This window comes from Rhinatrema bivittatum, chromosome 4 (assembly GCF_901001135.1).
Source record: "Rhinatrema bivittatum chromosome 4, aRhiBiv1.1, whole genome shotgun sequence".
In the NCBI taxonomy this organism is placed as follows: Eukaryota; Metazoa; Chordata; class Amphibia; order Gymnophiona; family Rhinatrematidae; genus Rhinatrema; species Rhinatrema bivittatum.
In genome coordinates, this window is record NC_042618.1 from 413,292,561 (window position 1) to 413,310,086 (window position 17,526).

The 17,526-nt window shown below is 41.1% G+C and overlaps 1 protein-coding gene across 4 annotated transcripts in view; it reads left to right on the plus strand.

Moving 5' to 3' along the window:
* The window catches only part of QRICH1 (glutamine rich 1), a 125,549-nt gene that overhangs the window by 95,447 nt on the left and 12,576 nt on the right, over positions 1–17,526 (plus strand). For all 4 annotated transcript variants that reach the window (XM_029601244.1, XM_029601247.1, XM_029601245.1 and 1 more), the window contains exons 4-5: positions 1,478–1,649; positions 9,814–9,968. In XM_029601244.1, the coding sequence (XP_029457104.1) occupies positions 1,478–1,649; positions 9,814–9,968 (327 nt within the window). The remainder of the gene's footprint in view (positions 1–1,477; positions 1,650–9,813; positions 9,969–17,526) is intronic.

Consider the following 17,526-nt stretch of genomic DNA (forward strand, 5'->3'; position numbering starts at 1 on the left):
ATTATAAGACTGAAGAGGGACCCCACATGGGCACGGTCAGTGTGCCAGCCAAAGTTTCTAGAAACTTTGACAAATGTTTTCCGTGCCGGGCTCCATCTGATGATGTCACCCATGTGTGAGGACTAACATCCTGCTGACCTAAGAGAAAATCTGTTACAAGTAAGCAACTCTGCTTTCTGTACATTTCAAGTTGCAGTAATCTGTAAACACTGAACTCTATTCTGTTTAGTTAGATATATTTATGTAGTTTTTGATATTCTTTCAGAGTGACTGGCTGTACTGGAACAGAAATGTCATGAGGGAGCAACTTAAGTAATTCACTCATTTTTAAAGTAAAATTTGAGTATTTTGTTTATAGGGCATGTGCTTGTTACACTGATTTCCTGAAATATTAGCTTGTAATGTGCCACTAGAGGGCAATTGATCCTTAGGAGTGGAACTCTCATTTGGCATTTACTACATATCAACAATACCATCTAAGTCAAGTTATGATTCATTTCCTCACTCAGAGGCAGGCATTTGGCCTCTGATACTAGATTTGTGTGTGTGTGTGTATGGAAGCAGGTTAGTCAAATGGTGTTGTAAACTGTCACGTTAATACTATTAATTAGCAAGACAATTTCTCAAAACCTAAACATACCGAGATTGGAAATAAAAATAAACATGTTCCATGCTATTCTCATATGGCTGCCATGTTAATCCACTTTAAATATGTAGAAATAAGGGTCAACAAATAAGTTGTAGAGTGATTTTTTTTATTAGACTAACTGTAATACATTTGTGACTAGCTTTTGGAAAGCTATGCTTCCTTCATTAGGTCAGTGAAGAAACAGCACAGTTCCACTGGGTTTAAATAATACAGGTATCTCCTGCAACTTAATTGTTGACCCTTATTTTTGTATCATTGAAAAAAGAAATTGCATTTTTTAGGAAAGGATGGTGATCAGAGGGGAAGGAAAGGTGTTTCTTACTATGAGGTTATTTGTTCTGTATGGTAAAGTGCATGCAGTAAAGAGTGTGTGTTTGTCTGTAGCCTTCTACTAGAAGAGAACCGTATATGATTCAAATCCAGGCATACACAAGACTAGAATAATTTGAATGATGAACACCAGCAAAGCTACAAAATATAGAAAGTCTGCAATGCTGCATTTTGGAATAAACTTGTGGGGAATGGTGTTCTCAGTTTGACTTGCGTTTCTTGCTGGAAATCAGATGACTCATTGGCAACCGGAATGCCAAAGGAAGTACAACCAGAATAAAATTGGTGTTTCATTTGTAAAACTAATGCACAAAATGTTCCAATGTCATTAATTTCATGCTCTGAATGGGTTTTGAAGAATGTTCGAGTGGGTAGGATGAGTTTACACGATCAGAAAAGATTAATATAGTAATTGCTGTTTGTTGCCTGTGGGCTTTTTTTTTTTTTTTTTTGGGGGGGTGGAAATTATGAACCTGAATAAATGGTTATCTGTTACAGGCTCAAACAGTCCAGGTCACTGAGATCGAGCCTCCACCTCAGCCTTCACCAGAACTCATGCTCCCAAATTCTTTGAAGCCAGAAGAAGGTCTTGAAGTATGGAAAAACTGGGCTCAGACCAAAAATGCAGAGCTGGAAAAGGAATCCCAGAACAGATTGGCACCTATTGGAAGTATGTTTCTAAAACATGGTGGTGAGGGGGAATTGGGGGTGGAGGCTCAGTGTAGAGGAAAAGCTAAAGCAGAGTATCACCCCTTCCAATGGTGGTGTGGAAGGGGTGGTATCTGCCTTATCAAGAAGGATCTCTGTTCAGATCTCAGTTAAGTCACAAATTAAATGTGTTTGTTTAAACTATCTTATAATTTAATGACCCTCCTAAACCTGTCTTATAGCCTGTGGGGCAGAGGAAGGTACCCTAGTGGTTAGAGTAATGGAATGAGAATCAGGAAGCTTGTATTTCCCGTCGATAGCAGGGCTGACTTAGCCATGCTGTCATGGGATCTGTCAATCAGGTCTGGGAGGCGGAGCTTTACCAAGCAGATATTTAGATTTTAGCTCTCTGCAGCTGCGCGTGTGTTCCCGCACAGGAAAGTAACATATTCTCCTCAGTCTGTTTTTTCCGTGAGCGGGATTGCACACAGGGCTGATTTCTCCTCAACGTTTTATTATTTTCTGACAATGTCGAAAAAGTCGGGGTTTAAACCCTGTACTTGTGGCAAGGTAATGTCGGTCACGGATGGACATGACCGATGATACCGATGCCTGGGGCCAGAGCACTATTTAAAAAATTGTGAATTTTGTGCCCGAATGTCCCCAAGAGCCCAAAAACAACGGGCGTATAGGACATTGGAGGCTCATTCTTCGCCTGGCCCCTCGACAACTACGGCTCCATCTAAAAAACGAGCGTTGTCGTGGGATCCTCAACCCTCCAGGCTTGGAGGTAAGGACTTGCCGAGCCGTCATAGGCCATCGGATCCGATAGGACCGACAGAGCCTCAGAGATCGGCGCCTGAAACTTCGGCGCCTATGACTTATGCGCCCAAATCTACGTGGGCGCATAAAAGTTCTGCGCCCAAATCGACATCAGCGCACAAGACGTCCGCGTGCACGGCGTCGGAAACAACGGCACACACAGCAATGAAGGAATCGACGCATACTGGACTACAACAGTCCACTCACTCATATCAGTCAATGCCACATGAGTTAAAATGTGGTATGGGACGTGGAATCCACACAGGATCATTGTCACGCCATCACCATAGGCGATCACGTTACATCAAAAAGCGGTGAAGACGAGAGACACATGGGAAGTGAGCCCTTCTACTTCTAGGTCATCTCAACCATAAAGTGTAGACAACTTATCTCGTAGAGACATAATACAAATCACTTCCTCTGCTGCATCTACATCCTCAGATAATTCTGTTAGGATCGCACAGCATAAGATGGGGAAGAAGTGTGAGGTGCCAAATGCTTCCCCTCACATTCCTCCAGTACAACCTAAGGCATGTGAGTTACCGAAACAGTCTGGTCATTCAACAATGCCTCCTCGAACAAAAGAGGCATTTTTTCAATTATCTCAATCGTTGGCAGGGTTTTACGAAACCCTTCAATCATCCTTTAAGATGTCTAACGAACTACTGGGGAGTTCCCTGGAACACAGCAGGCACACCTCTAGAGAACAGTCAGAGGAGCCTCCGGCATCCCCAATAACAAAATGACCAAGTTCACCAATTCAATAGCAAAATACACCTCTCGATTCTCTGTCTCCGCAAACATCCCCATCGTCATCTACCGGATTTCCATCGGATCCATAGGAACAACCACACGAACCATATTCCCCTCCTGAAGACCTGACATACCCAAAAGTTTTAGAAAAATTGGGCATGATATTGCATCTCGAGGTCCAAAAGGAGACAGACCCTAGATCAGAAACTTTTGGTCTCCTAAAGATTTTTGATGCTCCGGGAGAGCCAACATCTCTTTCACAACATGATCTATTGCATACCGTCTTACAGAAATCTTGGGAAACACCTTACACTCTGTCAGCGGTTTCAAAGAAAACTGATATAAAGTTTCGTATGCGAAAAACATCGCCTTATTCTGTCACAACTACCACATGCTTCAATTGTGGTAGAGTCTGCAATGCAAAGATTCAAAAAAGCAAAGTCTCATACCTCATATCCTCCGGTCAAAGACAACAGATATTTAGATGAGTTTGGCAGGAAGATGTACCACAACCCAATGTTGAATGCCTGCATTATGCACCATCAATTCTATATGGTACAATACCTATATGAGTGCATACAAGCCACAAAAGGTATGCTTTCCTCGACGGCTGATCAGGTACCACCACCTCTCCATGACGTGGAGGAGTGTTCGCGACACCTTCTTCGGTCTATATATGAGGGATTTGAAACATCTTCTAGGGTGTCTGCAACAGCTATCGCAGCACATAGGATAGCATGGTTACGTTCTAGTACGATACAAGAAGATTTACACAAAAAACTAACGAAACTCCCGTGTACAGGAGACAACCTGTTTGGAGAATGTTTTCAAAGCACAGTCAGCAAATTAAAAGAGGAGGCTCTAGCAGTCCAGTCCTTAACATCACAACCTCACTACTCGACCACACGTCGTTATGTGGGATCTATTCGTAGACAATCCTATGCCTGTAGACCGTACAGGTCTTATCAATCCTTTTGTACACAGACGTATCCATCTTACCAGCGTCCTCCGCCGCAACAAAACAACCCAACTCAACGTAGGGGTAAGCCACGTAACTAGAGACAGCAGACAGAACAGCCGGCTACTGCAGTAAAAGCAACGCCATCTTTTGAATAATCAAGTACCACCTGGCAGAATTCATTCTTGCCTGGGAGAGAATAACAACCGATCAATGGGTTTTAGAGAGAGTACGACATGGCTACCAACTCCAATTTACCACAAAACCCATACTACCTCACCTTTCCACTCTGAAGAGTCAAAGCTTCCAACCACAACTGGGGGAGGAAATTGCTTTGCTTCGCAAGCAGCAGGCCATTCGACGGATTTTCTCGGAGACCCGACAAACAGGGTTTTATTCCCCATACTTCCTCATACCCAAGAAGTCGGGTGGCCTTCGCCCCATATTTGAACAAATTCCTGACCAAAGAGAAATTCAAGATGGTATCGTTGAAATCGATCCTACGTCTGATTCAACCCAATGACTGGATGTGTTTCATCGATCTGAAAGATGCTTACACACACATTCCAATCCATCCATCCTCTTGGCGTTACCTATGCTTTCGCTACGGTCATCAACACTACCAATACAAAGTTCTCCCTTTTGGGCTATCTGCTGCACCCAGGGTTTTCACCAAATGCATGGTTGTGGTGGTGGCTCATCTCAGACAACAGGGTATGACCATCTCTCCATATCTGGACGATTGGCTAATAATAGCCTCGACCCCAGATATCTTACTCGATCACCTCAGACGGGTGATACAGTGCATACAGGAATTGGGACTAGTGATCAATTTCCAGAAATCACATCTCCAACCAACACTACAGTTTATAGGAGCAGGCCTGGGCACTGTTCGCAACTGGGCATATCTCCCAACAGAAAAAATAACACAATTACGTCAACTTCTCTACTCGTTGAACAACACTCGAAGGCCATCAGTGAGACAAATTTTGGTAGTCCTCGGCCGCATGGCTGCAGCTATTTTCACGGTGCCCAACACCAGGCTACACATGAGATGCTTGAAATGGGGACTAAAACGACAATGGAAACAACACTCACAACCATTGACACAGAAGTTATCGTTGACCTCCGAGATGAAACAGGACATAACATAGTGGCTCCTAGGCTCCACCCTATCAAAGGAGCATTATTTAGTCCTCCCCCTCACAACGCAGTTTTAACCACAGACGCGTCTCGCAAGGGATGGGGAGCACATCTCGAGATTTACGAAACCCAAGGGTTATGGACAATCTCTGAGCAGACCCTACAGATAAATTTATTGGAGCTCCGAGCAATTCGAAATGCGTTACAAGTGTTTCAAGATCACTTAAAGGGGCCGCAGGGTCATGATCTATACAGACAATCAAGTAGCAATGTTTTATATCAACAAACAAGGAGGGTCCGGTTCATGGTCCCTTGGCAAGGAGACGCTGACAATCGTCAAACATGGTCACCAACATTGCATACATCTGCAAGCAACTTACCTACCAGGAGTAGCAAATACAAGAGCGGACAGGCTAAGTTGCATCTCTCATCCTCACGAATGGACACTCAATTCGGAGGTAGCCCGAGACATTTTCATGCAATGGGGAATGCCTGCGATAGATCTCTTTGCAACAGAGATCAACGCTCAGGTTTCCAAATTCTGCTCGATAAGACCAAGTCAGTTCAGGATCGCTCAGGATGCCTTCCTCATTTCGTGGACGACAGGCCTCCTGTTTGCCTTTCCTCCCATACCATGCATAACAAGGACACTTCAGAAGTGCATAGCAGACCAGGCTCAACTGATACTCATAGCTCCAGCCTGGCCAAGGCAACCGTGGTACAGTTTCCTTCTCTGACTGTCCATCACGGACCCCATTCGGTTACCAAATCGCCCAGATCTTCTCTTCCAAGATCAAGGAACGCTTCTACACCCGCTACACTCATCTCTCCATTTGACAGCATGGAGATTGAAAGGCTCCTTTTAACAGAACAGGGAGTTTCACAATCCATTTTGTTAGAATCCAGGAAACTCTCAACAAGGAAAAACTATAGCTATAAATGGAAACTATACTCGACATGGTGCACTTCTAATGATATACCACCATTAGACTGTTCACCTGAGTTACTCATGGATTATCTACATACACTGAACACAGCTGGTCTTGCAACATCATCCATTAGGGTTCATCTCAGTGCCATAGTGGCATATCACAGACCACTTAACAATATTCCTATTTCCAATCACCCTTTACTATCTCGTTTTATCTTGATAAAACGAGATAGTTAACGAGATAGTGTTAACTCACCTTGGTCCTCCGATCTCCAAACCTCCAGTTCCATGGAACCTCAACATAGTTCTTGAACAGCTTATGCTTCCCCCGTTTGAGCCCATGGACTCAGCACATATTAAATACCTCACATAGAAGGTAGTGTCACTGGTTGATGTAACATCAGCACAACGAGTCAGTGAATTACAGGCCTTGGTCCATTATTCTCTGTATTTACAGTTTCATCACCAAAAGGTGGTTCTCTGAACTCACCCGTCCTTCTTACCAAAAGTGGGGTCTCAATTCCATCTTAATCAGACCATAGAATTACCCATCTTTTTCCCTAAACCTCATGCAAATAACAGGGAAAAATTACTGCATACACTAGATTGCAAAAGAGCTTTAGCATACTACAAAGAAAGAACAAACTTGGACTCCTGAGTTTCTCAACTCTTTGTCTCTTTCGACCCGAAGGCACCTGGACTACTGGTGGCTAAACGCACCATCTCCAGCTGGATAGCACAGTGCATCAAGTTTTGCTACAACAAACAGAATCTATAGCTACATTCTGTTCCCAAAGCTCATCAAGTTAGAGCAGTGGCGGCCTCCTTGGCACATCTTAAACATGTATAACCCATAGACATTTGTAAGGCAGCTACATGGTCTTCGCTCCATACCTTCACATCGCACTACTGCCTTGATCAACAAGCAGCCACTGATGCGAAGATAGGACACGCAATCTTCCAATCTCTATCCTCTGGTACACAGTGACTGCCACACTATTCATGATCATGTACAAACATACATAGCATAACCAACGTGATCGGGAGCTTGGGACTCCCATGACAGCATGGCTAATTCAGCCCTGCTATCGACTGGAAAAAGCAAGTTTGCTTACCGTAAACTGTGTTTCCGTGGATAGGACAAATTAGCCATGCTGACCCACCCTCCTCCCTGGCAGTCACCGTCTTTCGACTACAATACAGCTTAATCACAGACTGAGGAGAATCTGTTACTTTCCTGCGTGGGAACACACGTGCAGCCGCAGAGAGCTAAAATCTAAATCTCTGCTTGGTAAAGCTCCGCCTCCCGGACCTGATTGACAGATCCCATGACAGCATAGATTCATCCTGCTATCTACGGAAACACAGTTTACGGTAAGCAAACTTGCTTTTCATATCCTACTGCTGGCTCGTGTTGGTGACTTTTACTGCCTTAAGTACCCACTTAGATTGTAGGCTCTGTTGGACAAGGATTTATAATACCTCTGTGTAATTTGTTTTATGGCTTCCTGATTTAGTGTGCAAATAATAATAGGGCAATAGTCCAGCAATCAAATATGAATATCGGACATAAGCTCTATTATATATTTACTCGCATTTATTCCATCATGCTAGTTTTTGTTCATTTGACAGTTTTTTCTAATAATTAGCTTAGTTCTACCCCCGTGCTCCTGGTTCTATGTAACCCCTGTTCTATGTAATGCTTTTTGCAATGTTTCTGTTTCTCTGTAAACCGATATGATATGTAATTCTCCACATGAATGTCGGTATATAAAAGTTCAAAATAAATAAATGAATAGCCAATAAGAGGAGGAGGGATCTCAAAAGTTCAATGTCCATAAAATTCAAGAACAAAGTTTTATTCTATGTAGGCAAGCAAGAGTTCAAATCGTCAGCATCAAGCCAAACCATTTATATCTGTGAATTCGCGGTCCCCCGACACGAGCCGTGTTTCGAAAAGACTGCGTTGGGAGCGAGCCCACAAGTGATAAGATACTCATCTAAAAAATGAGAAGTGTTTGTAGTCTAAGCACTGAATCCCCAAATGAGCACAGAAAAATTCAGAAGGGTTTTTAAACAGAGCTTTTGGGTAATTGCTTTGTCCGGGAAAGCTTTTCACAGTAATCTTGCAGGGGATTGTGCAAATTGGAATTTGAAAATGGGCAAGTAAGCCCTGCAGGGGGACTGTGAATTCACTGATATAAATGGTCTGGCTTGATGCTGATGATTTGAACTCTTGCTTGCCTATATAGAATAAAACTTTTGTTTTTAAATTATGGACGTTGTTGAACTTGTGATTTTGCCCCCCACCCCCCTCATTGGCTATTCCTGATTTAGTGTGCCATATACGTATAAATACATATGTAATCTATACAAATTTCCCATTATCACGTTGCAAAAAAAAAAAAAAAAGGCAGGTCCTTTTTGTGATACAGTGGATGAATGTAACAATAGCTGCTGTGTAAGGTTTTTCTTTCCACAGCCATATGCTGACCATGGAGTCTTCCTGCCAGTAGATGGTGCAAGAGAGGTAGAACTGAACATAATCTCCTCTGCTTCCATGCCCTCCCCCACCCACCGCCATCGAAGACCTCTCCCATCATCTCCTCTGTTTTGCTATAAGGGTTCTTATTCCCTCTGCCTTTTCCCCCATCTCCTCATTTTGGAGTAGTGTGAGCCCATCCATATTGTTCTCAACATCTTTTTTTTTTTTTTTTTTTAAATACCTGCTGGTTGGGCTTTGCGGTTTGCACTTCCAGTTAGGTTTTGAAAATGCAAACACAGTAGTCTGTAGAGCATGTATTGGCACAACTGGGAGAGTTGCTAGGCATGGTAGGATCCCCTCCTCGCTGAACTGAAGCAGGAGTGAGGAACTGGGGAGAGGAGTGGGGGGGGGGAAAGGGAAGTAGGAAGATTTTCCAGCTGGGAATCTTGGGATTTGAGCTTTAGACTTTGACTCCAAACAAAAAGCCAAAGATACAGTAGCTGAGCTAATGGGAGCTTTGGTCCTTTAAGGCGGTTGCTTCTTTTATTACCCTTTCTTTCATTACCTTCGTGTCCTGTCCCTCATTCAGGACCTTCCACAATATATACTCTGGCAAACAGTCTGCCCAAGATGTGCATTTTTTTCTCTGAAGCTTGTTAAAGTTAGCTAAGGTAGACAGAAGAGCTTCACTCCCTTTTCTTTTCTTTTTTTTTTTTTAAACTATTGGCAGCAACACTAATAAAGTTTCCCTGATGGCAGACTTTGTACCTCTCTATCACTTTGTCTGTCTTTCGAAAGAGGTAGTATAATACTGGTAGCAGTGGGTGTGCTTTTTGGTCAAGCACCATCACATAATATTGAAAATAACAGGTTGTTTGTAAATGTATTTCTCATAAGAGTCACATTGAAGGTTTTAATTGTTCTACTTTGTGGCTCACGATAGGCCTCAGCCATCATCCTTGATTTTGCTGATCCTTTGATCTTGGTGGAAATTGTTGGGAAGGCTTAACCATATGTCAACTCCTAAAATTTTGTGTAGAACCGGTAGGCTACTTTAGTATGATTTTACAAACTGACACTGTCTCTTTCTGTAGGACGTCAGCTGTTACGGTTCCAGGAAAACCTTATCTCCTCAGCAGTCGCAGAATTGAACTATGGACTCTGCTTGATGACAAGAGAATCCCGGAATGCAGAAGGGGAGTCCTATGATGCAGATGTTCTTTACTATATTTTCCTGTGTATTCAGAAGGTGAGAGAATATGATTTCAGATTGTTCAAGCAACTAGTTTCTTGGAATCTGATTACTCAAGTAATAGAATATATCATATCTGTATATATCCATTACTTATGTATTCAATGCTTTGTTATTGTATGTAATCTGCCTGGGGCCTACCTTTAGGAAAAGGTGGAAGATCAATGCTTAGAAAGAAAGATAATTTTCTGTCGATAAGCAGGGCTATAACATACGGGTGGTTACATCCAGTGGCACCAAAGGGACCACTCTCTTAGCTAGTAGAGCTTGTGTGGAAATTCCCGCTTGAGCAGTCTCGTTAGCCCCCCTAGCACTAGCACGGATATGCACCCATATCACGCTCTCTTTTTTTTTTTTCAAGAAACTTTCAAAACTTAATCTTTAAAGTTGTTTCACTGCTTCAGTAGCCCCCAAACAGCATTTTGCAGTGCTGCCTTTCTCAAATAAAAATTTTCATCAGAATATCTACCAAGAAAAAAGCCACAGTAAGTGAGTTTAAAGACTATATTTGTGGCAGAAAAATGTCCATTACAGATGGAAAGAACTCTGCTACTGTTGCCTGGGTCCAGACCATGACCAAGCCAATTGTTACAATTGTGGACAGATGTCCCTGTGAACAAAAAGGTCCAGGGCCTGGAAAATGGAGGAAATATGTAAGTCTCATAGAAGCCACAGTCGTGGGGGTGTGGAGATTCTGATTTTCAAACATATATATGCAGATTTTTTGGAATTGGATGGGGATAAAGATGGGAGATAAATTATGATCCAAATGGTGATTGCAGAAGAAATTTTTATGCTTCTGAATATCTTTGGCCCTAATACCGATCAGAGTTCTTTTTTCCAGATTCTTTCTGATGTTGTTGCAATGAAAGTTGTAGGCCATGTAATAATAGGGGGAGACTTCAATATTACACTGCACCCTAACCTAGATAATTCAGGGGGAGTTAGGTATTACCTCAAGAAACACAGTCTTAACTTAAAATATTTGATCTCTAAAATAGGGGTAGCTGACATTTGGAGATTACGGCACGCACACACAATATGTACTCCCGTATTGATTTTTTTTTTGGGCAAGTCACTGGTTCTCAGAGTGCAAAAAGCTGATATAGTAACAATCACATGGTGGGATTATGCCCCTTTATAACATTTCAATTTTTATTGACCAATAATGACTCAGAATAGCGTTTTTGGAAACTTAATGATGCTTTATTGAACGATAAGGAAATTTGCAATAAACTTAAGTCCATTACTGAAGATTACTTAAGAAGAATAATAATGGAGAACGCTCTGCTGTTATGCTCTGGGAGGGTCTCAAGGCGGTTGCTCGGGTTCATTTGATTTCCTGGGCCAGCTGCAAGAGGAGGAAGAAATTAAGAGCAATTATTTTTAGAGCAAGAGATTGACAAATTTAGGGAAACTACAAAAGTCCCATCCCACTGGTAAACATCTCCTGGCTTTAGAAAAAGCTAGGGAAAAGCTTAAGTCTGAGGAAATTGTACAACATTTGAATATGACCAAGCAGAATTACTTTGAATTTGGTAACAAGGCAGGAAAACTTTTAGCTCATAAGCTCAAAACCCAAACAGCTTTAAATCAGTTCCTTAAAATTAAAGATAAGGATGGTACTATGATTTATACCTCCCCTTCAATTTGAAATAGATTGACCCAGTTTTATTTGAAGCTATACCACAAGGATGAATCTATAAAATTGACTAAAATTGATGAGCAGTTGGCTTCTGTATCATTGCCTTGGTTGGAGAATGAGCATAAGCAATTTTTGAATAAAGAAATTTCAGGTATTGAAATATCTCAGGCTATTAAAAGTTTAAAAATTGGAAAGGCTCCGGGACTTAGGTTCACGACCAGACTTAATAAAACTCGTGAATCTGTTCTTTTGTGACCCTTGCAGGATATTTTTAATTCCTTACTAGGAGAAGGACATTTCTTCTTGAGTAGTAATGTGGCAGGGATCACTGTTTTGGTGAAGCCAGGGAAAGATGCAACTGTTTGTGAATCATATAGACCTATATCTCTGAATTTGTATCTTAAGTTGTTGGCTAATAGATTAAGCATTTTGCTCCCTTTATTGGTTCACAAAGATCAATCCGGATTTATCCTGGGCAGAATGGCAGCTGACAACATCAGAAGAGTTGTTTTTTTTTTAATTTAATCTGGTGGGCTTGATTTAATAGAATCCCTTCTGTTTTATTAGCAGTAGACACTGAGAAAAAGCATTTGATAGGGTTTATTGTGATTTTTTTAATTTAAAGTTTTTGAGAAATTGGGGATAAGTGATAATTTTATTCAGTGGATTCATAAATTGTATAAGGTGCCTGAGGCATGTATCAAAGTTAATGGAGGTTACTCTGCTACCTTTACGGTGTGTTATTGATTGAGTCTTTCACAGAGACTGTAAACAGCAAGGGATAGCAGGTAATGGGTGATTATGACTATAAAATATTATTAACAGATGATGTTATATTTACGATTGGTGATCCTGTGACTTCTTTAACCACCTTGATTAGGGAAATGGGGAGAGATGGGGCGGTGTCGGGTTTTGAATTCAATATAGCTAAATCGGAGCTACTTAATATCTATGTAGAATGTGACTTGACTGAAACACTGAAATCTAGGTTTACATTTAAATGGGCGCATAACAGCCTGAGATATTTGGGTGTACTAATATGTTCTAAACCTGAGGATTTATTTCTGTTGAATTACCCAAAGCTTGTCTCTGTTTTCCAGGATTTGGACACATGGGGAATTTATAATCTTTCCTGGTTGGGCAGAATTGCCACTATTAAGATGAATGTTCTCCTGCGGCTTTTCTGTCTTTTCCAGACATTGCAAATATTTCTGTCGGATGCTTATCTTAAAAAAAAAAAAAAAAAATGAATCTTCAGTTTTATATGGAGAAAGATGCCCCCCCTAGAGTAGCACAACAAGTTCTCTATATTTCTCAAAGGATTTGGGTGGCTTGGGTCCCCAATCTTAGGAAATGGACTCTACTGGATTGCATTTGTAAAAGACTACTAAACCCTGGGCTGACGTGGATCAAGCCATCCTGGGTGAGGTCTCCTTCAAAACGCAGTTTTGAGTGCCCAAGAGATTTAGATATCCGCTTGTCCATATGTCACATTATACTTAGCTTATAATGAAGTTATGGGATAGATGGAAAAGGTATTTGGTGAGAAATAGTGAGGCGTTCTTTAAAACACCTCTGTTTTAATAAATATTTTGCTCCTGACTTGGATTCAGAAACTTTTCAAAGATGGGAATCTTTGGGTCTGCATTCACTGGAACAGTTTTGGACTAATAATATCTTTATTAGTTTTGATGCTAGGAATATTTATCCTTATTTTCAAGTTTACTACTACTTGAAATCTAAACAAGTTAATATGTATGTAAATAAGGGTAAATCTTTCTTTGAGGAGTTATGTGATAGTTGTGATAAAGGAAAGGGCATTATGTCAAAACATTTATAAGCAGTTAATAGAGGAATTGGTGACTAAACCGAAGCACATTCTATCTTGGGAATCTGATCTGAGTGTTACTTTGGATGAAGAGATTTGGGATCTTTGTTTCATGTCTGTAAATAAAGGATCCATCTCGTCGTTAGTGGAGAATGGATGTAAGATCCTGTTGCATTGGTATCTAACTCCTGTTAAACTTAACAAAATATGTCCTCTGACCTCCCATTGTTGGAGACAATGTGATAATGTAGGAACTGTTTCATATATGGTGGGAGGGTCCTGGTAGTGCGGTAATAATGGGAGACTTCAATTACCCCAATATTTACTGGGTAAATGTATCATCGGGACATGCTAGAGAGATAACGTTCCTGGATGGAATAAATGATAGCTTTATGGAACAATTGGTTCAGGAACAGACGAGAGAGGGAGCAATTTTAGATCTAATTCTCAGTGGAGCACAGGATTTGGAGAGAGAGGTAACGGTGGAGGGGCTGCATGGCAATAGTGATCATAATATGATCAAATTTGAATTAATGACTGGAAGAGGAACAGTATGCAAATCCATGGCTCTCGTGCTAAACTTTCAAAAGGGAAACTTTGATAAAATGAGAAAAATTGTTAGAAAAAAACTGAAAGGAGCAGCTACAAAAGTAAAAAGTGTGCAAGAGGCATGGTCATTGTTAAAAAATACCATTCTAGAAACACAGTCCAGATGTATTCCATACATTAAGAAAGGTGGAAAGAAGGCAAAACGATTACCGGCATGGTTAAAAGGGGAGGTGAAAGAAGATACCTCAAAAGATCTTCATTCAAAAATTGGAAGAAGGCTCCAACAGAAGAAAATAGGATAATGCATAAACGTTGGCAAGTTAAATGTAAGACATTGATAAGACAGGCTAAGAGAGAATTTGAAAAGAAGTTGGCCGTAGAGGCAAAAACTCACAGTAAAAACGTTTTAAAATATATCTGAAGCAAAAAGCCTGTGAGGGAGTCAGTTGGCCCGTTAGATGATCGAGGGTTTAAAGGGGCACTTAGAGAAGATAAGGCCATCGCGGAAAGATTAAAATGATTTCTTTGCTTCGGTGTTTACTGAAGAGGATGTTGGGGAGGTACCCGTACTGGAGAAGGTTTTCATGGGTAATGATTCAGATGGACTGAATCAAATCACGGTGAACCTAGAAGATGTGGTAGGACCTGATTTACAAACTGAAGAGTAGTAAATCACCTGAACCTGATGGTATACATCCCAGAGTTCTGAAGGAACTAAAAAATGAAATTTCAGACCTATTAGTAAAAATTTGTAACCTATCATTAAAATCATCCATTGTACCTGAAGACTGGAGGATAGCTAATATAACCCCAATATTTAAAAAGGGCCCCAGGGGCGATCCGGGAAACTACAGACTGGTTAGCCTGACTTCAGTGCCAGGAAAAATAGTGGAAAGTGTTCTAAACATCAAAATCACAGAACATATGGAAAGACATGGTTTAATGGAATAAAGTCAGCATGGCTTTACCCAAGGCAAGTCTTGCCTCACAAATCTGCTTCACTTTTTTGAAGGAGTTAATAAATATGTGGATAAAGGTGAACCGGTAAATGTAGTATACTTGGATTTTCAGAAGGTGTTTTGACAAAGTTCCTCATGAGAGGCTTCTAGGAAAAGTAAAAAGTCATGGGATAGGTGGCGATGGGCTTTTGTGGATTACAAACTGGCTAAAAGACAGGAAACAGAGTAGGATTAAATGGACAGTTTTCTCAGTTGAAGGGAGTGGGCAGTGGAGTGTCTCAGGGATTTGTATTGGGACCCTTACTTTTCAATATATTTATAAATGATCTGGAAAAAAATACGAGTGAGATAATCAAATTTGCAGATGATACAAAATTGTTCAGAGTAGTTAAATCACAAGCAGATTGTGATAAATTGCAGGAAGACCTTGTGAGACTGGAAAACTGGGCATCAAAATGGCAGATGAAATTTAATGTGGATAAGTGCAAGGTGATGCATATAGGGAAAAATAACCCATGCTAGAGTTACACAATGTTAGGTTCCATATTAGGTGCTACAACCCAAGAAAGAGATCTAGGCATCATAGTGGATAACACATTGAAATCGTCGGTTCAGTTTGCTGCGGCAGTCAAAAAAGCAAACAGAATGTTGGGAGTTATTAGAAAGGGAATGGTGAATAAAACGGAAAATGTCATAATGCCTCTGTATCGCTCCATGGTGAGACCGCACCTTGAATACTGTGTACAATTCTGGTCGCCGCATCTCAAAAAAGATATAATTGCGATGGAGAAGGTACAGAGAGGGGCTACCAAAATAAGGGGAATGAAACAGCTCCCCTATGAGGAAAGACTAAAGAGGTTAGGACTTTTCAGCTTGGAGAAGAGACGGCTGAGGGGGGATATGACAGAGGTGTTTAAAATCATGAGAGGTCTAGAACAGGTAGATGTGAATCGGTTATTTACTCTTTCGGATAATAGACTAGGGGGCACTCCATGAAGTTAGCATGTGGCACATTTAAAACTAATCAGAGAAAGTTCTTTTTTACTCAATGCACAATTAAACTCTGGAATTTGATGCCAGAGGATGTGGTTAGTGCAGTTAGTATAGCTGTGTTTAAAAAAGGATTGGATAAGTTCTTGGAGGAGAAGTCCATTACCTGCTATTAATTAAGTTGACTTAGAAAATAGCCACTGCTATTACTAGCAACGCTAACATGGAATAGACTTAGTTTTTGGGTACTTGCCAAGTTCTTATGACCTGGATTGGCCACTGTTGGAAACAGGATGCTGGGCTTGAAGGACCCTTGGTCTGACCCAGTATGGCATGTTCTTAAGATAACATTTTAGATATTCCTAAAGATCCCAAATATTTGAGTATTCCAGTTCCTGGTTTGTTTAAATCACTTTAACATTTGATACTTCAAATTGGCAGCTTCTGGCTGCATCCATCCTGCCCTTCTTTAGAAGTGGTTAGAAAAAAGCTTCATGATATATATTTTTTATTCTGTCTCACAGCTCTGAGACGTGATAAATTGGAAGTCTTTAATGTGTGTGTGTGGGGTGGGGGTGGAGATTGCGGGTCTATCTTTGTAACTGAGCATATACCAGCCTACTGTAATTGTACTATTGCTTGTTTAATAAACTATCAATTATATTAAAAAAAAAAAAAGCCACAGTCTGTCATCTTCCTGAAGTGCAGCCTTATCTGCCTCACTGGTAACAGAGTTGATCACTAGCTCCTCTAAAATATCTCCACCTTATGAACAGGGTGAATCATTGGGGTCAAATAAACATTGCTACTATGTGTCAAAGAAAAGGGGGCACCACTCTGCAGAACCACTGGAGCATCAGGTATTGAAGAAGCACTCGAGGCTTGAATGCATCAGCGCTGTCGATGCAAAAGTCTTCACATCAGGCCCTGGAATACTGATCGACAGCTTTGCCCATTAAACCATATATTATATCATATACTGCAAATCATCCTACACAGTTATATGCTGGTCAGAGTAAGCTCTTCATAAGAGCAGAAGGGGATAAGATCCCCTGTCCACTACCAATTGCTAGAACACTCTCACCTGTGAAATTGCTGTCACAGGGACTGCCTCTAGAAACATCAAATCCTACCTGCTCTTTGGTACCTCTTATTTTGAATTGGCCTCCAGTTCAAATTCTACAAAGCCCACAAAATGTGCAAAATTCCATCACTCACACAGAGTCATAGGGCAAGGCAGCCACTTGACCAAGAAGTGGAGTTGGTGAAATAATTATTTGTCTCTTTAGTGCTAAGGATGAGGAGAATATCATACAATCTTTCTTGCCAAGATATCAGTTTTACTTCAGCAAGCAGGAGTCCCAGAATCCCCAATACATGGTGAATTCTCTGTCCCATGATCTAGCCATGACATTCACATGCAGCAGAATCTAGCTACTCCAAGGATATACACTGGGAATTCTCTTTTCAGAGGCAAACAGGAACCTCTCCTCAGTCTTCATTGGAGTCCTGGATCAGCGTTCCCTCACCTCTAGGCTCCAAAGAAAGTTCAAGATTTCTGTCTGACCCCACTCCAGAACACTC